Genomic DNA, 20878 nt, shown 5'->3' with positions numbered 1-20878 from the left:
TGGAGGGTTGTAGATATTACAGAAATAGGGAGGGGTGAGGTCACAGAGGCACTGACAGCAAGGTTTAGAATTTTAAAATCAAGATTTTTGTAATGGGTGTAGGTCAGTGAGCAAAGGAGTGATAGGAGAATGGGCTTGGTGTGAGTTAGGACGCATAAGATTACAGATGGTACAATGTGGAAGACCAACCAGATATGTATTGGAATAGTCAAATCTGGAGGTAACAGAAGTATGAAAATGGATTTCAGCAGCAGATGAGCTGAGGCAGGGGCAAAGTCTGTTAGTAGGCAACCTTGGTGATGGCTTGAGTATGCAGTCAGAAGCTCATCTTGGGGTCAAATATGACACCACAGTTGCAGACAATCTGGGTTAGTCTCAGATGGTTGACAGGGAGAGGGATAGGAACTGAGTTTGGAGCAGGGATTGAAATCAATGGCTTCAGTCTTCTCAGTGTTTAATTGGAAATTTCTGCTCATCAGCAGCCTGATGATTTAGCAACAGTGGAGGAGTTGAGAGGTGGCAGAGAGATGGAACAGTATATTGAAAGTGTAAACATAAATAATGAATCTGTATCACCTTTTCTTTTATTGCACTTCCACCTGCACCCCCCTCCCACCCCCTACCAAAAAGAAACTTGCTGTTCAAGGGGTCGGGGAAGATGTATGTTGCCTTTCTGGGAATGTATTCACAGTACATGTCTGAATGATGTTCACATACCATAATACATTGTAGGAAGACTGGTTAAGAAACAATAACATATGCATATATTCCCAGTACCAAAATGCTGCACTATATTTGTTTCTGCATTTCTAATTATTTCTGAACTAACCATGGCTTGTAACCTTTACTAAATGTTAGCCCTTCTGAAATGACAAAAGTGCTGTTGCTGCGAGATTGGAATTTACTCCAATTCAGCTGGATTTATACTATACGTTTAGATGCTAAGAATGTTCTGGACAAGTCCAACAATTTCAACCCCATCATCCAATGCAAGTATGGTAGGTTGTATCATGTTTATAATTCCCTGTTAATGTACACCTGGAGAATAAGGAATCATAAATTAGTATATGAAAGATAATTACTTGAATAAGAGAGCCATCAGTATGACATGTCACCATTGAAAACAACAGGTATCTGTTTCTGCCATATTTTAAAGTATACATTTATGTGCATTGTTATGTGGTAATTTGCAATATTTTAAATCATGAGAATGCCTGTGAACAAAATATTCATTTTTTTTCCCTCTAAGGCTTTTACATTTGATTAAAGATGTCTTTGTACCCGTCCTTAGAAGACCTTAAAGTAGACAAGGTGATCCAGGTAAGTGGAAAATGTAGTACTTGCCAGTTAAGGTTCCTTTTATTATGCATTAAGCAATCAGGGATACTTAAGTGCTGGATCTAAAAATGAAACACCATAGCTGGAATGTAATTCAAACCTATAAATATAAAGGAATGAAGGACACCAAGCCAAAATATATTTTAGGAGGGCTGATCAAAAGCTTGATCATAGGTAGGTTTTCAGAAAAGATTTGAAGAAGGAGAGAAAGGTAGTGAAATGGAGAGATTTAGAGAGAATTCCAAAGCTTGGGGCCTAGGAGACTGATGGTACAGTTGTCAATGGTGAGACAATGGGGTTAGAGTACAAGAGGCCAGAGCCTGAAGAATGAAGAGATTTTCGAGATGATATTTTCTTGGTAGTTCCAGAGATAGTAACACAAGTGTTTGTGTTTTTTCATAGGAGCCTGGTTCCTAGGACTAGGACTGGTACCAGGTTCTAACGATTTCAGTTGAGTCTAGGTTGATACTGTATCATTAATTAGATTACATTCATAGAAAATTGCCAGTAAGCCTGGTTTAGTTATTCTTGATCAGTAATCAAAGTGAAATAATGTTCACAGTTGCTATAAGTATGATCTTTGTTTTCCTTTGATTTCTAGCATTTGTAAATCAGGAAAATATACAGCATGATTGTCATTATCTGTAAGGCAGAAAGACTGGTTACAATATTTTTGATTTGTAGCTTTCATTAGAAATCTATAGATGCTAATTGCTATTTAATTCAAGCATTTGTTTTCATTTCACATATCTTTTACCTCTTGGGTCACGGAAGGTAAGGTGCACATTGGGGAGAGAAATGGAGAATATGGCAGATGTATGAAGAAAAAAGTAAAATAAGGCTATTTTTTAACAGTGAGTTGAAGTAAGGGGAGCACAGCCAGTTGCATAAGTTTCTTTTGTAATCTATCTTGACACACACCACAAGCATGAGTATGAGTGGCATTCAATTTCTTATAGTAGGCATCCTTGAGTTTTCTAGTTATGTTGGCAATGTCAGTGGTAAATTGAGGGTAGCCTTATGCTGTGGGTCCATGCATACAGTGAGGCTTCGCAAACTCAAATTGCAGAGGGCTCTTCATCCTAACGACCTATGCTTGATTTCAAAGGTGATCATCTGTGCTGAGCCTTGCAGTTTCCCTTGCATAGGACTATAGTAAAGAATAGGACCAGATAAAGCTGCAGTCCATCTGATCCTTGTCTCTATACTGTTTCCAATGTCTCCCTGGGCAGTCTGTTCAACACATTTACTATTCTCTTAAATTAGCTACGTCTAGACCTTTCTAACCATTTCCCCTGGCTCCAGAACTTGTAACAAGTTCAAAAATAGATTGTTGAGGTTCAAATTTCTGCTCCCTTAAGAACATTGAATAATCTCTCCCTTGGGCTTTTTCTTTTCAGTAAACAATGCCGGGCTGTTCAGTTTTTCCTTGAATCTGAGATGTCTTTAGCCAGATGTCAGTTTGGTTGTCCTTTTCTCCACTGTTTTCAGCACCTGAATATTCTTGCCGTAGTATAGCTAAAATTGTACCCAGTACTCCAGATATAATCATACCAATATCGTGTAGACTCAAGATTTGTGCTCTTTTGCTGGTAAAATGTTATAAGAATCAGTTAGTTTTCTTTCCTCTTTTACGCACTGCTGTTGATTTCAGTGAGCTATGCAGTAATATCCCCTACTATTGTTTGTAGCGTAGAGCCACTTAGTTTATATTTCCATTGTTTACTTTCTTCTATAGTCACATAATCTTGTACTTGTTCACATTAAATGCCGTTTGCTACACATGAGCCCAAACTATCCAAATGCATTTGAGTTTGTGATAAAACTGAGGGAAGATTGTAAATGTTGAAAATGAAACAGTGCTGGGGGACACAACATTTGAGTGCAACCCTTTGGCAGAGCCAAGCCTTGGCCAGATTGATTATTTTCCATTGACAACTACTATTTTCTTTCTCTAGATTAGTTCATTGTCAATTCTTCTCAGAATCTTTCTTCCTGTACCATGCCTTCTAATCATGTGAATTAATTGCTCAGCTGAGATGGTAATGAATGCCGAGCTAAAATCTAAATATTTCATCCCTTAAATTTGTGATCAAACAAATTTCTCAGATCATGCTTGCATGCACTTTTTCACCAGGGAATATAAATACACTATTCTAAATTGGTAACAAACTTGTCTTTCAAAGTTGTATGTTTAAAACTTGCTCTAGGACTTCACATAATCTGGTTTAGGTAGACACTCCAGTACAGACTAGATGTGCAGTGCACATCTTCTGGATGAGCTTTAAGGTCAAGTGCTGATACCTATTTGAGCAGTTGTAAAAGACCCCTTGTGTCTATTTGAAGATGTCCTGGCCATCATTCATTCCTCACCCCCACCCCTACTTCAGCTAAGTATGTTTCTTACATTACAACAATCCTTAGACTTATGAAGTATTTTGACTGTAAAGGGCTTTGGGATAAAGCACATGAGAAACACGGGAGTTCACAATACTGGCATACAATAATGTGACGAAGAAGATCAAAATTTAAATTCATTGAAACAAACAGGTGAGAGCTTTATTTAATTCTTCTACCTCGTAATAATAGGAGATAGGGCGAAAGAGCCTGAGAGAGAACAGTGCTAGATTTTTCGTTTTTGAAAACAAATTCCCATAAATTGACCTCAAAAGTTACGATGGAAATGTTAGATTTATGCAACAGAAACATTTGTGACATTCAAGACATCATACAAAAAATATAAAATAAACTTTAATCATATCCCATTATAATCATCTGAATAGAAATGTTTTAAAAGGATTCAGAAGGGAATAAACAGAGTTGGGAATTTGCTTTCACTTCTAGCTGATCCTGATAATGGTTGTTGCACTGTCAGACAACAGTTATCATGGATTTGCTGATCACATTGTTTTCCTATCAGATTGTTTCACCTGACTTCTAGTAAAGTATCGTAATTTCATTGAAGTTCATTTTTAAATGTCACACATTGGTGGCTGTCTTTGAAAACTAGAGTGTAATTGAATCATCACGGAGAATATTGTTTTGAAGTGCACAATATTACCTCAGCTACATCTATCATATATATTCTATCAAATGATAATATCCTTTACTCTGATATTCATATCAGGTCAGTTATAAACTTAACCACTAGAGTGTCGCCAGTATTAAAACAATACTCAAATGCAAGCTTTCCCCCCCTTTTTTTTCTATTTTCTTTTTTCCTTTTCTTTCATGTACCCAACAAGAATAGAATACATTTTTCAAAATTGCTTATTGGAATGCCAGTATGTCAAATGTTCAATATGTTTTATAGGCTCAAGCTTCATATGTGGCAAATTCTGGAACTCCTGCAATTTTGTCTGAAAATGCAACCTGTCCAACTTCAGATGGTGGTAAGTTACTGGCTTTGTGGGAGAGGGTTAGGAAGAGAGAAGGTTTGTAATATGGCACTGCTCATAATGAGTTAGGTGATGCACTGTTCATAAGAGCAAGAGCATTATGCCAAATAATGTGAAGCTATTTTCTTTTAAGGCTGTAAAGTCAAACTGCTGTTAAGCAAATGTTGAGTCAGTTCAAAGTTTAATTGATCGTACTGTAGTCAGAACCTTGCTTTCAAGTATGACAGGTGACATAGTTAAGAGACTGCAGAAGTACTGTTTTTTGCTTCTGAATGGGTTCAATATGTGTTTCAAATGGCTCCCTCTGCCTTTTTTATGGTGCTGGGCAGGATTTGTGTGTCTAAGGCACATCATGCTTGTAGCATGAGCCAGATCATGCTCTGTTTTAGGACAGGGAGTTTCCTATTTGATTGACCTGAGGCTATAATTAATTAATTAGACTTTGTGGCCTTGGAGATGATTGAGCTTTGGCAACAGAACAACGCATTTGTATTAAGTGGCATATTTCACTTGAAAGAAATGCCAGTGGATCCCCAAGGCATGCATGTGAGATCATGTGGTGTGGAGATAGCTCATGGTACCAGAAGAGTACACTGTTTTATCTCTCTCCAGTATTTTATACTAATTTGTGGTGATTAAATCATTTTTTTTTACAGGCTCTTTTTCCATGATTGTGTATTTGTACATAAGAGTTGAGGCTCTAATAGAGTTGAGAAAATGTATTATGCTGGTATTTTTAAAGTTTGATTATAATAAAGTAATGTTTTAAAATAAACAAATTAATGCGAAATAGAGTAAATGATAGAGAAATTATAAAGGTATTGAAATTAATTGAGAATAGTTTTAGATTGGAAGGCTTTATTTACTTGATAGGAATACACAGGCTGGGAGTTTATATGTGTATCATTATTGATGAGATATAGATATATTTATATAAATCACACGTCTGTCTAGAGATCCTCAATGATATGATGTCCATTCTTTTTATTCTTTCACTCCTTACCCTTAAAAATAAGTGCCTCGGGGGTTTTTCTATATTAAAGCTGTAACTTATCTGTATATAGGTAATAAGGCTCTGGTGAAGCTAGATTTGAGTTTAGCTTTGAAACCTATTACCTATATTGCTTGGTTTTAAAGTTGGTTATTTTCACATGTCAACTACATTTTTGTAGAATAAACTGCACAGTCTGAAAAACCTTTGAATTTTTTGCAGGCCTTTATCCCTGTCTGTATCCTGAATTGTCTCAGTATATGGGACTTAGTCTGAATGACGGAGAGATACAAAAGAACATGGCTATGGTTGCAGTATCAGAGGCAAGTGATGATGCGTTTCTTAGTATTTTTACCAAACGGCATGATTAAGCAATTGTAATTTTCCACTAACCCCCACCCGCCCCACCACCCCAAACATGATGTGGCAGTTAATTTTCAATTGACATATTGTGACCAAGTTGAAATCTGCAGAACGTGACTACGAAAAGTGCTACCAAGATCAACATCTCTATATTTTCTCAGTGTAAGGATAAAACTACTTAGCTAATGGAAAAGATCCTAAATCATTGTGGGAAGAGACGTGTAATATTTCTAAAAGATTTTTAAAAATCATATTTGAATGTACCTTTATATCTAACAGCAAACTGTTGCTAGACCATCTAGTATAAATTACATGGTGGCACCAGTAACTGGATCCGATTTGGGTCTTCGGCGAGCTGAAATCAAACAGGGTATCCGGGAATTAATTCTCTGCAAGGATCAGGATGGAAAGATTGGCATTCGCCTCAAATCAATTGACAATGTAAGTGCCGCTTACTATAATTTAGAGCACACAAAGGTTTATAATGTTGAGACTATTAGAATAAACAAAATGTATCAGGAGATGCTTTGTATTTCTTCATATTGGTAATGATGCTAAGGTTTTTATTGAAAAAGGGTGGCTTCATCAATGCTTTAATTGCTTTACTCAGGTGAGAGGGAGGGGGGTGTTGGGAAGGTTCTTGCTGTAGGAAAGCTGGACTAACTGTTTCAGGAAAGAAGTACTTTGGATGTTTTCTCCCCTGAAATTATACAAATTTTAAACACCTAGTATTTTTCACCTACCCAACTCAAAGTCTTTGCATACATTATCTTGCTCAAAATATGCCTTGGATGACAATACTGATTTTGAGGGCTGCTATTGATGGGGTTGAAGAAATGGCAACTAGTATGCTTGTAATTAGCTAATAATATTTATCAGCCAATCACAGGGCAATATATTAACTGACATCATGGAGAAGGCCATAGCCCAGAATGTTCTCCCTCCCTTCCTCCCAAGCAATAGGCCCATCCATGTTCATATATTTCATCAGTAACCTTCCCTCCATCATAAGGTCAGAAGCGGGGATGTTCATCATTCACAAATTCTCAGATACTGAAGTAGCCCGTGTCCATATGCAGCAAGACTTGGACAACATTCAGGCTTGGACTGGTAAGTGGCAAGTAACATGCACGGCACAAGTGCCAGGCAATGACCATCTCCAACAAGAGAGAATCTAATCATCTCCCCTTAACATTCACTGGCATTTCTATCACTGAGTCCCCCACTATCAGAATCCTGGGGGTTACAATTGACCAGAAACTGAACTGGATCAGCCATGTAACTACTGTGGCTACAAGATCAAGTCAGAGGCTGGGAACTCTGCAGGGAGTAACTCTCCCCCTGACTCCTCAAAGCCTGTCCACCATCTACTTGGCACAAGTCAAGAATGTGATGGAACACTCCCCACTGACCTGGATGGATGTAGTTCTAGCAACACTCTTAAGAAGCTCGACACCATCCAGGACAAAGCAACCTGCTTGTTTGACACCCCATCCACCACAATAAATATTCACTTCCTCCAACACCAATGTATGGTGGTAGTGTACCATCTACAGGATGCATTGCAGCAACTCACCAAGGCTCCTTCAACAGCATCTTCCAAACCCACAATCTCTACTGCTAGAAGAGCAAGAGCAGAAGCTGCATTGGAACACCACCACGTGCAAGTTCCCCTCCAGGTCATACAGCACCCTGACTTGGAACTATATCACTGTTATTTCACTTTCGCTGGGTTAAAATCCTGGAACTCCCTCCCTAACAACACTATGGGTGTACCTATATCACATGGACTGCAGCAGTTCAAAAAGGCAGCTCACCACCACCTTCTCAAGGGCAATTAGGAATGGCTTGGCCAGTGACATCCACATCCCATTAAAAAATATTTTAAAAATCTGCACCAATGACATAGTTGACAAGGAAAGCAATAGTGGTGTTCTTTCCTTCGTTTAACATGTAGGAACAAGGGAGAAAACAACATTGTAGTAAAGGTTTGTTAACCTTGAAAAACAGCTACCAGCATAAAGCTGATATTCTTTGCATTGCCCTGCTGCTGTGTCTGAAAGCTGTTGCTGTCGACGGAATCAAAAGACGAAGATAAACCCTGTTTTGTCGTATCTCGACACAGAAGAAGCTGACTCGGCCCGTTGTGCCTGTGCTGAACACCCGTCCAACTGCCAAACTCAGCTCATTCTTTTCTCCACGACTACTATGAATGTTCCCTTCTTAGGTGTATATCCAATTCCCTTTTGAAAGTGCTTTGAATCTGCTTCTGAGACTCCATTAGGCAGTGCATTCTACATCGTAATAACTAATCTCTGTTTGGTTGGCATCCAGAAAGAATGAGAAATTTCTTTGAAATGGGAACACAGGAAAAAATGTAAACATTCCTTTTATATTTTTTGGTATTGGCAGTTTTTTCCTTAAGCGAATGAGATGCTTTTCCTTAGGCATTTGAGTTGGTTGCTAGAGTTGGAAAAAATGAAAACTGACCACAGTTCCAAATTATAATGTACTGTAATTTGAAATCGTATAACAGCAAGTTTGTGATCAAACTCTTCTTAGAAGAATGTAATACCTTTTTAAATTTAAAAAAAAATCAAATGTTCATCTGGTTCTCAACAAAAAACTTTGGGTTTCACAATTTTTTTTACCATGTTCTTGAAGGAACTTTGAAATGGCTCTCTGCCAGATGAGAGCGAAGTATACATAGAGGCTGTCCCTACCTTTCTTTTAAACAAAAAAGGCTTTTCTTGAATCGCATGGGATTATATTTGTGTATTTCCTGTCTTATGGCCTCAAAACCTCTGCCAGAGGCATGTTCCACTGTGGATGAAGAAACTAGCAAACCTAGCAACGTTTACTGCAAGGCTAAGCATTTGTGAAATGTTTCAACATTTCCAGTGACATAATGTTTCAATGACAGTAAAGCTCTTTCATGACTGTTAAGCTTTTTGACATCTTTGGTTTTAAATCTGCTGTTGGTTCGATAAAAGCACCAATTTAAGGGTAAGCTAGATAGTTATGTGAGGGAGAAAGGAATAGGAAGATGTCTTTTATTCATTCATGGGATGTGGGCATCGCTGGCTGGGCCACCATTTATCCCCAATTGCCCTTGAAAAGTTGGTGATGAGCTGCCTTCTTGAAATGCTGCAGCCCATGTGGTGTAGCTGCACCCAGAGTGCTGTTAGGAAGGAAGTTCCAGGATTTTGACCCAGCGACAGTGAAGGAACAACGATATATTTCCAAGACCGTATGCTGTGTGGCTTGGAGAGGAATGTGCAAGTGGTGGTGTTCCCATGTGCTGCCCTTGTCCTTCTAGGTGGTAGTGGTCGTGGGTTTGGAAGGTGCTGTCTAAGGAACATTAGTGAGTTCCTGCAGTGAATCTTGTAGATGGTGCACACTGCTGCTACTGTGTGTCGGTGGTGGAGGGAGTGAATGTTAGTGGATGGGGTGCCAAACTAAGTGGGCTGCTTTGTCCTGGATGGTGTCAAGCCCCTTGAGTGTTGTAGGAGCTGCTTTCATCCAGGCAAGTGGAGAGTATTCCATCGCACTCCTGACTTGTGCCTTGTAGATGGTGGACAGGCTTTGGGGAGACAGGAGGTGAGTTACTCGCTGCAGGAGTCCTATCCTCTGATCTGCTCTTGTAGCCACAGTATTTATGTAGCTAGTCCAATTCAGTTTCTGGTTGATGGTAATCCTCAAGATGTTGATAGTGGGGATTTAGCGATCATAATGCCATTGAACATCAAGGGGCGATGGTTAGGATTTCCCTTGTTGGAGATGGTCATTGTCTGACACTTGTGTGACACACATGTTACTTGCCACTTCTCAGCCCTAGCCTGGATATTGTGCAGGTCTTGCTGCATTTGGACATGTACTGCTTCAGAATCTGAGTTGTGTGAATGGTGCTGAACTTTGTGCAATCATCAGCAAACATCCCCACTTTCGACCTTATGATGGAAGGAAAGGCATTGATGAAGCAGCTGAATTTCATTGGGCCTAGGACAGAGATGAAGTAGGTTGGAACGGCTGTTGGAGCATTATGCTTGCACAGTCCTTTTGGTTTCTGTGTTGCTCAAGTAATTGTATGTAATATACAAGTCAGACCACATAATGAAAACATATTTCCTTCCTTAAAGGCTCTTTTTGAGTCAGTTGAATTTTTCGCTTTGCAATAAAGTAGCTCTGAAGTTGGCCAAGTTGTATTTTTTAGAAATTGAACTGAATGCAGATGTCTTTCCTGAAAGTTGTAGTTGCTCTATGGTTTCACTGAACTGAAGTGGATTTTAATGACAACCTTACCATAGTCATGTGACTTGTTTCTCCACTGACCTTGATCTTTGCTTTTACTCTGATCAAAAAGACATCAATAATTAATAATCCTTACTGGCATTTGTTTTTTAAATGGTTTCTATTTCTTATGATTGAATTTCTGATGCACATCTGTTTCCTTATGTTGAATTGGAGAAAGCATTTACTACAATATAGGAATGAATTCTAAATTTTGTAAACTTTCTTGGGGTTTAAGTGCATTCACATTCCTGAATATTACTTGTATCTGCTTTGTCAAAAACATTACACCAGTTTACTGTAGCCTTTAAGTAGATTTAATTTGCATAATGTGTTGCACAAATTACTATTTGCATCAAATGTTTGCTATTAGACACAGGATAAACGTATGGTCTATGGCCATTGGTAGAACAAATGTATTCCATTTTTGTGGTGCACTGATGAAGAGATAGAGCACATGCACATTTTTCCATTGTATAATAGAGTTGCATCTCTTTTTGCCTACAAGGGTGTCTTTGTCCAACTTGTACAAGCAAACTCGCCTGCTTCTCTGGCTGGTTTAAGGTTTGGTGACCAAGTCCTACAGATAAATGGTGAGAATTGTGCAGGCTGGAGTAGCGACAAGAGTCATAAAGTACTGAAACAAGCTTCTGATCAAAAGATTAGTATCATAGTTCGTGACAGGTGAGAACGTGCTCCTCTTTCTGCTGAAATGATAATTTCTGATGCAAGTTGCTTTTTATTTTGTTTGCATTTTGCTGCAATCTTTGAGTTTAACTAGTAGTTGGTTGAACCGTAAAAGTGTGAATTTAGTTATCCCATGTAGGAAATTTTTATTTTAGTTGAGCCATTTTTGTGGAAGCAAAGAAGCACCATGCTGTGAAGAATGAATTCTATGGAATTAAAATGAGGTGGCATATCTCCACAATAGCGAATTGCCATGCTCAGTGAACTGCAAAATGAGACATGCTGTCGAAGCTTTTCCTCTTGTACTTGCACTCATCAGGGCAGAACCGCAAGAATACCAAACCTCAGAGGGAACAAGAGGGTTGATTGTTTGGCAAGTGGACTCGGGACTCAAACAGGAAGAGATAATTGCTGAGGTCAAACTCATCTATTCTCAGTTATCCCGCTATAAGTTCTTGAAAGTACACCTAGCTGATCTAGTGCACAAATATCGCAGGATACCCAACGTCTTGGCTGACTTTCACATGCAGCACAAATGTTTGGTAGCGTTGCGAGGCCTCAACCCAGACATAGATATCTGTAAGCCAGACAAAGGGACTGGAATGGTCACCCTTAACAAGCATGACTATATTGACAAAATGCACACCATCCTTAATGATGGATTCAAATTCCTATCCATTGGACCCACCACAACGCATGACTACGTAGTCTATTCCAAACCAAGTTACAAAAACACTTGTTGGACTTGCGTAAGAGTAACGATTTGCCTGCCGGTGTATCTGATGGCTGACTGCGTCCACGTATGTATGGGCTGCCCAAGGCACACACATGATGTCCCTTTACGTCCGATCTGATCTATGACTAATTCTGTACATGAATTGGCCAAATGATTGAGCGAGTTGCTACAACCAATTGTGAGCACGTTTTCCATGTTCCAATGAAGGATTTTTTTCACCTGTGCAAACACCATACAGGACTTGGACACAGCATTGCTATCAATATGCGTGTGCTCATCTGACATTATCTATTAGCTTATTCATACGAGCAATTCAATTAGGAGCAGCTGTAGGCCACTCGGATCCTCAAGCCTGCTCTGCCATTCAAATAAGATCATGGCTGATCTGATTGTAACGTCAACTCCTCAATCCCACCTACCCCTGATAACCTTTCACCCCCTTATCAAAAATCTATCTAGCTTTGACTTAACAATGTTCAAAGTCTCTGCTTCCACCCCATTTTGAGGGAAAGAGTTCCAAAGATTCACCACCCCCAGAGAAAACAAATTCTCCTCATCTCTATTCTATGTGGGTGACCCTTTATTTTTAAACAGTGACCCCTAGTTCTAGATTCCCCCACAAGAGGAAACATCCTTTCCACATCCACCCTGTCAAGACCCCTCAGGATCTTAGGTTTCAATCAAGTCGCATTGTACTTTTTTGAACTCGTGGCTACAAGCCTAGCTGTAACTAGTCACTATTGTACGGCTGAAGGAAACCATAGACATTTGCGTGCCAGAAGCTACACATTCACACAAAAAGCCCTATCCTTTGCAAACAGAGAGAACATGTAAATGCATTGTGCCTTTTTCAACTAAACGAATGCTTAGGGGACAGCCATTCCCTGGTTCATTCACCATGGCAACGTCTTGACTAATCAGAGGCGACTTGCTTGGTTTGAATTTAAGCAATAGCTTGGCAGCTAACTGTTTCCTGGTGCATTCTCCATGCCAACTGCTCTACCAATCATAGTCCATTCCCAACCCATCAGTACCCTCTTGTCATGCAGTATAAATTTTCGTTTCCTTTGAGATTTGATATTCTTATGATTCTGTCCTGATGATTACAAGTCTAAAAGCTTTGACAACATGCTTTTTTCTGCAATACTCAAGTTCTGTGCTACCAAACAACAATGCCGTTTATTTGAAAATGGGCACAACAAGATTTGTTAAAATACAGAGGTCAGGTGACTTTTGCAATTTCTGCACAGACAAAGAATTAATTCATGTCTGCAAATGCCTCTGGGAGGTTCTCATGCAATTGGGTCTTGGGTGTGAAGGGATCATCCTTACCAGCTTGATCGAAGAGATCTTAAAAAAAAAACATTGGCTGCCAGCCGTGTTGGAGCTGTGATGATGGAATATCAAATGCCTTCCGGTTGGCTAATCATAGCTGGTATGTTGATGGGTTATCAATCATGTCTTTTAGGCATGATAACCCATCAATTGGTGATTGGTAAAAAATTCGATCAGATTTGTCGAACACGACCTTCCCTTAAATCCATGCTGATTACCCCGATTAATCAATCTGTCTGTCTCCAAGCGCAGATATATTCTGTCCCTCAATTCTTTCTAGTAACTTCCCCACCACTGAGGTTAGACTGACTGGCCTGTAATTTCCTGGTTTATCCCTTCCTCCCTTTTTTAATAATGAGACACGTTAGCAGTCTTCCAGCCCCTCACCTTTAGCCAGAGAGAATTTGAAAATTACTGCCAGGACCCCTGATATCTCTTCCCTTGCCTCGCTCAACAGTCTGGGATATATCTGATTCGGGCCTGAGGGTTATCCACTTTTAAGGCTGCTAAACCTCCTTTTTTTTAAATATTCACATGAGGAGGTAAATGGGACCTCAATTTAACAGTTAATCCAAAAACAGGAAATCCTAATTTCAGCCTCATGCGATGCAGGGAAGAGCAAGTACATGTAAGATAGTATATTTAAAACTTTGAAGGAACAGAAGAGGAAAATTGAATGTTCTTCTGGAAATTGAACAGCAATGATCTTTCATATTGAAGTTGGTTATTAGTTCATTGTGAATATATGCGCTCTCATAGAATTTTATTTTTACATAGGCCTTTTGAACGCACCATCACTATGCACAAAGACAGCACGGGACACGTTGGCTTCATTTTCAAGAATGGCAAGATCACCTCAATTGTAAAAGACAGCTCAGCAGCCAGAAATGGACTCCTAACAGAACATAATATCTGTGAGATTAATGGGCAGAATATCATTGGACTGAAGGTAAGGAAGAGTGATATTTTAATTGTTTCAAATTAGGCAGCCTTGCAGGAAATGCACTTTTTTCAGAAAATCTTGATGCATCTACAATTAAGTGATGCCTAAATAAGATCCAAGGTGCACTGTAATTGAATTGTGTGGCTTAGTGGTTTGTTTAATTTTTTGCACTGTGTTTTAATGATTGGACAATTATTTTAACCTTTCAGTTATTTTTAAAAAATTTTTTGTCACTTCTCTACTTCTAGTAGTATTTTGTCTTAATGTATCCCTGCAGAGATTTCCAAATAATATTTCCCTACTTTCCCTTATGTATAAATATGTTTCCCTGTTCCCTACAAATGCCACTATTGAACTTTCTGATCCTTCTCATTTTTCTTCCCTTTAGGACAGTGAATGGCATTCATTAGATTGAACTTGTCCTGGTAACTTATGGGTATAAATCTATCCTACTCGCACAACTACATTAAATAAAACTTTTTATTATTCTTTCATGGGAGGTGGGTGTCGCTGGCCATGCCAGCATTTATTGCCCATCCCTAATTGCTCTTAAGATGCTGGGGGTCGCCTTCTTGAACCGCTGCAGTCCATGTGGTGTAGGTACACCCATGGTGCTGTTAGGGAGGGAGTTCCAGGATTTTGATGCTGCGAAAATGAAGTAACGGCATTATAGTTCCAAGTCAGGTTGGCGTGTGGCTTGGAGGGGAACTTGCAGGTGGTGGTGCTCCCATGTGCCTGTTGCCCTTGTCTTTCTCGGTGGTAGAGGTCGCGAATTTGGAAGGTGCTGCTGAAGGAGCCTTGGTGAGTTGCTGCAGTGCGTTTTGTAGGTGGTACATGCTGCTGCCACTGGGTCGGTGTTGGAAGAAGTGAATGTTTATCGTGGTGGATGGAGTGCCACTCAGGTGGGCTACTTTGTCCAGGATGGTGTCGAGCTTCTTGAGTGTTGGAGCTGCACTCATCCAGGCAAGTATAAAGAATTTCATCATATTCCTGACTTGTGCCTTGTAGATGGTGAACAGGCTATGAGGAGTCAGGAGGTGTTACTCTCTGCAGAATTCCCAGCCTGTCACCTGCCCTTGTAGCTACAGTATTTATAAAGCTGGCCCAGTATAGTTTTAGGTCAATGGTAACTCTCAGGATTTTGATAGTGGGGGAATCAGCAATAGTAATGCCATTAAATGTGATGGAGAGATGGTTGGATTCTCTCTTGCTGGAGATGGTCATTGCCTGGCTCTTGTGTGGCATGAATTTGACTTGCCACTTATCAGCCTAAGCTGATATTGTCCAGGTCATGCTGCATATGCGCACAAATGGTGCTGAACATTGTGTAACTGTCAGTGAACATCCCTACTTCTGACCTTACGATGGAATAAAGGCCATTGATGAAGCAGCTGAAGATGGACGGACCTAGGACACAACCCTGAGGAACTCCTGCAGCGATGACTTGGGACTGAGATGATTGAGCTCCAACAACCACAACCATCTTCCTTTGTGCTAGGTATGACTCCAATTAGTGGAACAGTTTCCCCCGATTCCCAGTTTCCCCCCTGACTCCAGTTTTGCTAGGGCGCCTTGATGCTGCCTTGATGTCAATGGCAGTCACTCTCACCTCACCTGAGTTCAGCCTTTTGTCCATGTTTGCACCAAGGCTGTAATGAGGTCAGGGGCTGAGTGACCCTGGTGGAACCCAAACTGAACATCAGTGAGCAGGTTATTACTGAGCAAGTGCCAGTTGGTAACACTGCCGACGATGCCTTCCATCAGTTTGATGATCAAGAGCAGATTGAAGAGGCGGTAATTGGCCAGGTTGGATTTGTCCTGCTTTGTGTACAGGACATTAACCTTGTGATTTTTCCATGTTTCTGGGTAGATACCAGTGTTGTAGCTGTACTGGAACATCTTGGCTAGGGGCACGGCAAGTTCTGGAGAACAAGTCTTCAGTACTATTGCCGGAATGTTGTCAGGACCCGTAGCATTTGTGGTATCCTGTGCCTTCAGCCCTTTCTTGATATCAAGTGGAGTGACTCGAATTAGCTGAAGACTGGAACCTGAAGATGCTGGGGACCTCTGGAGGAGGCCGAGATGGTTCATCCACTTGGCACTTCTGGCTGAAGATGGTTGCAAATACTTCAGCATTGTCTTTTGCACGGATGTGCTGGGCTTCCCCCCTCATTGAGGATGAGGATATTTGTGGAGCCTCTACCTCCAGATAGTTGTTTAATTGTCCATCACCATTTGGATGTGACAGACATCCACACCCCATGCCCTTCCCACATTAGGTCATCATCCACCTTCAAACCACAAATGGATATAGAGCTGTACATGAGAGAGAAAAATTAAAACTGTCATATACTGTAAATGCAAAGGTTTTTTGGTCCCTTTTAGAAAATTTTCTATGTTTATCTGAAGTATATGAAATAACTGAAGTAATTTATGAAACCGCTAAACGTGATTTTGTTTTTTCTTGATGTGTGAATAGGATACACAAATTGCTGACATTCTGGCCACAGCAGGGAATGCAATAACCATTACCATCATGCCTTCCTATATTCATGAGCATATGATGAAAAGGTAAATGTTGATTAAAGCATGTTCAGAGGAGATATTTGTCAATAGCATTAATTCTTAAGAAGTTGGTGTACTTCAAGGTGAACACTTTTTTTAGCATGATAACTGCAGTTAAGGACAAGACACATCGCTATTGCAGGGTAACTAAAGATGGACAATAAATGTAGCCTTAGCAATGTCACTACATCCCAAGAACCATTAAAAATAAAACTTCTGACAGATCAAAATGTAAAAATTAAATTCTATAAATACTTTTTGCTTTTTGAAAGAGATTTTAAGAACATTTTTAACAGCCCTTTTTAATGTGCTACAATTCTTACATAATGTATTACAAATAAATCTCACTTTTAACTGCAGTTTTTGTCAAATACGCAATGTTATTTGGAAATATTTCTTTAACCATTGGACACTTGCAGATATAACCCTATGATATGACTTTTCTTTTTTAGTGCCTATAACTTTTTAGACTGGTGACAAACTGCATTTTAATCATTATTTCATATCCATATAAACATTTGATTCCCTTGATCCTAGAGCTGCCAACCCATCAGACTGCCCTGGTGTCTTGGGTATTTTGATGAATGACTAATCTCCAGGACTTCACTGTGAGCAACCCAGGAAAAAAATCATAGGGACATATAAATGTTATTAAATAATTTTCTTTGAACATTTCTATTTACTAGTTATGAAACCATTGGACTTGGGCTTGGGGAAGAACGCTGTTTGGATGATTCTCAACAGTCAGATAATGAGTCTAATTAGCATAGGAAAAACAGTGCACTGCAAATATGGATATGTTGGAAGACCGGTGGCGAGACTGTAGGGGTGGGACGTTTGGAGGCAGGTCTTGTGATGAAACTTTCAGGAATATGTCTAACTAGGATTGGCACCCCTACTTGATCCACAAAAAACTGCATCTTAACAACTGGAATGTACCCTTTGACGTTTAGTGGTTGGTTTAGCTGCAGCGTAGAACATCGTAAAGCAAAATGTTAGCTGTAACATCAAGATGTTAATCTCTCCCTTGTTGGCAAGTGCATCACTTGTGGTATTGGGACATAATTTAAGTACTGTTTATTTACTTTGTTAGTTTACTGATGGCAGCTGAGATAGATTTGTAGGTATAATATGTACTTGTTATATGAAAGGGGGGGGAAAATAGGCCAGAGTTGTTCCCCCTGATTTTTACCCAGTGAGCCTGTTGGAATTGTACTTTTGAAAACAGTTGTTCTTCTCTGTGGTCCCCAGAATGGTTGATTATTGAAAAAGAAAATTGTCAAATACTGGAAATACACAACAGATTAGTTATCTTTTAAGAGCATCAGGAAATAAGAGCAGGAGTTAGGTCATTTGGCCCTTCAACCTGCTGTGCCATTCAATAAGGCTATGGCTGACCATTTATTGGAGCTACACCTATCCACACTGTATCCATATCCCTTGATTCCCCTTAGTTTCTAAAGTTCTATTAAACTTTGACTTGAATATGCTCAACAACTGAGCGTCCACTGATTTCTCAATCCAAAGATTCACCACCCTTTGAAGAAATTCTTCCTCATCTAAGTCACAAACGGCTGATCTATTAAGAGACTCTAACCTGAAGTTCTAGACGCCCCAGCCAGGGGCAACATCCTACCTGTCAAGATCCTTGAGAATTTTTGCATTTTAAATAAGCACTTCTCATCCTTCTAAACTCCAGGGAATATAAGCCTAGTCCATTCGATTGCTCCTCATAGGACAATCCCCTCATCCCAGGAATCAGTCTAGTGAACCTTCGTTGCACCCCTTATAAAGCAATTATAAACTTGGGTAAGTAGATCAGACTGCTACACAGTAAGCTAAGTGTGGTTTCACCAAAGCCCTAATTGCCGTAAGATGACTTGTACTCCTGTTATAAAGGTTAGCATGCTATTTTTTTCCTAATTGGCTGCTGCATTAACATGATAATTTTGCGATTCATGTGCAAAGACACTCAAGTCCCTCTGAATACCAACATTTCCTAAATCCTTCACCTTTTTGTTTGCTTTTCTATCTTTTCCAAGTGGTTAACTCTGCATTATATTCCACCTGCCACATGCTTGCCCACTCAATTTGTCTATTCCCATTTGCAGCCTCTTTGTCATCTTCTCTGTGTACTTTCTCACCTAACTTTGTATCCAAGTTTGCAGGGATACAAATATACATTGGTTGGTTTGCTCATCCAAGCCATTAATATAAATAGCTGAAGTTCAAGCGCTGATCCTTGTGGTGCCCCACTAGTTATGACCCCATCTGAAAGCTGCCCATTTATTTGTATTGTTTGCTGCCTATTAACCAATCCTCTATCCATACTATGAAATTACCCACAATCCCATGAGCCCTAATTTTGTGTAATCCCTTGTGCCACACCTTATTGAATGCCTTTTGAAAATCCAAATATACTGCATCTACTGGTTTTCCCTCATCTACCCTGTTAGTTACAACCTTAAAAAGCTCAGAGTTGTCAAACATTGTTTCCCCTTTTATAAATGTTAACTCTGCCTTATATGATCTTCTAAGTGTGCTGTAACTATGTCCCTAATAAAGATTCAAGCATTTTCCCGACTGTCAAGATATAGTTCCCTGTTTTCTCTCTCCCTCCTTTCTTGAATAGCAGGATTGAGTTTGCTACCTACCAGTCCACATGAACCTTTAGAATCTAGGGAATTCTAGATCAAAACCAATGCATCTACTATCTCTGTAGCCACCTTTTTAAAGGTCTAAGTAGACCATCAGGTCCTGGGGAATGTGTTGACTTTAGCCATTTATTTCTCCAGTACTATTTCCTTACTAATAAGCTCCTCATTATTCAATGGACCCTTAGTTCCTCACTGTTTCTGGAATGTTTTGTTTCTTCTACTGTGAAGACAAAATATTCATTTAATGTCTCTGCCATTTTCTTCTTCCCCACTATGATTTCCCATTTCTCTGCCTCTGGAAGACCTATATTTAGTTTTGGTAACTTCCTTTTCATATGCCAATAGAAACGTTTACAAGCTGTTTTAATGTCACTCAGGTTAACTACTCTTTTTGGCTGCATTGTAATCTTCATTTTAAACTCATACAGTCTTTTACCTTCTTGTTAACCACAGTTAGCCCACTATTCCTGTGGGGTTTTTATTTAAGGGAGTGAATTTTGAATTAATTCTTTAAATGTTAGCGTTGTTTATCTACCATTGTCTTTTAATCTAGTTTCCCAATTTATGTAGTTTTTGTTCAAATTCAAGACTCTAGTTAGACATAAATTTTAGACCGAGTTTGAGATATATGATCACTCTTCCCAAGAAGCTCCTTTTCTACAAGGTTTTAACTTAACCTTGCTTAACCTTTGATCTAAAGTAACTTCCTTCCTAGTTGCTTCCTTAATGTACTGATCTAGAAAACTACCTTGAATATATTTATGAACTTGTCCTTCACACGATTGTCAAATTTGGTTTTCACAATCTAAAAAGAGACGTGTTATATTTCAGATCTATCATTCATTAGAACCATAATTTACCACTATTGCTGATACATGCACTCAAAGAATAACCACTGAAGTACTGTGGGATTCTATGGAACTTTACTCCTAGAAAGATTTCTTAATGCTGGAAAAGTGTAATAAATGAGAAAATTGAATTCAGAAAGTGGTTATTTTTAATTTTTAAAATTATTAGTTGGAATATCCCTGTAGGTAGACTTGAAGGGTTAAATTGTTACATTTACTCAAGTGGGAACTTGGTATTTCAAATTAACACTGACCACCTGAAAAAGTTTAGATGCAACTTTCTCATAGATTAAGTACTTCTTATGGTTTCAGTAAGCTTCAATATAAAAGTATAGTACTTCAGTTAGCTTGGGTGGAGGTTCATTTATGAATAGTGAACTTGGGAGATGAAATTTTGAGGATTTAATGGCCTTATTTTAACACTGTGTACAGTATAATGACAGATATAATGACTTTTTGCCCTTATATCGGATTATAAACTATTGCAGAGTTGGTGTGTTCTGTTGGTTTTACTAAGTCTTGGAATTTAGTTTTAACTTGTAACAATTTTCCTACTAACTACAGATGGCCTGAAGTGAATTTTGTGCTTACATTACCTAGTTACTAATTGTATATAATGTTTAGGGGATGATGTGGAAGGTAATCAAAATCACAAGAACTGCTGGGGTTCTGATTGGATGCAAATTGCATGAACGCTATATGGTAGCTTAACCAGTCAGTTGTAGAT

At 39.2% G+C, this 20878-nt stretch overlaps 1 protein-coding gene across 1 annotated transcript in view; it reads left to right on the top strand.

The window, feature by feature from the left end:
* LOC144679743 (syntenin-1-like) overlaps window positions 1-20878 on the top strand; it is a 29427-nt gene that overhangs the window by 7594 nt on the left and 955 nt on the right. The window contains exons 2-8 of the mRNA XM_078540451.1: window positions 1250-1320; window positions 4652-4730; window positions 5950-6057; window positions 6368-6531; window positions 10889-11064; window positions 13916-14087; window positions 16561-16652. Coding sequence (XP_078396577.1) covers window positions 1270-1320; window positions 4652-4730; window positions 5950-6057; window positions 6368-6531; window positions 10889-11064; window positions 13916-14087; window positions 16561-16652 — 842 coding nt within the window. The 5' untranslated portion in view covers window positions 1250-1269. The remainder of the gene's footprint in view (window positions 1-1249; window positions 1321-4651; window positions 4731-5949; window positions 6058-6367; window positions 6532-10888; window positions 11065-13915; window positions 14088-16560; window positions 16653-20878) is intronic.

This window comes from Cetorhinus maximus, chromosome 4 (genome assembly GCF_964194155.1).
Source record: "Cetorhinus maximus chromosome 4, sCetMax3.hap1.1, whole genome shotgun sequence".
NCBI lineage: Eukaryota > Metazoa > Chordata > Chondrichthyes > Lamniformes > Cetorhinidae > Cetorhinus > Cetorhinus maximus.
The sequence above is the reverse complement of the archived record's forward strand: the minus strand, read 5'-3'. Positions and strand labels throughout refer to the sequence as shown.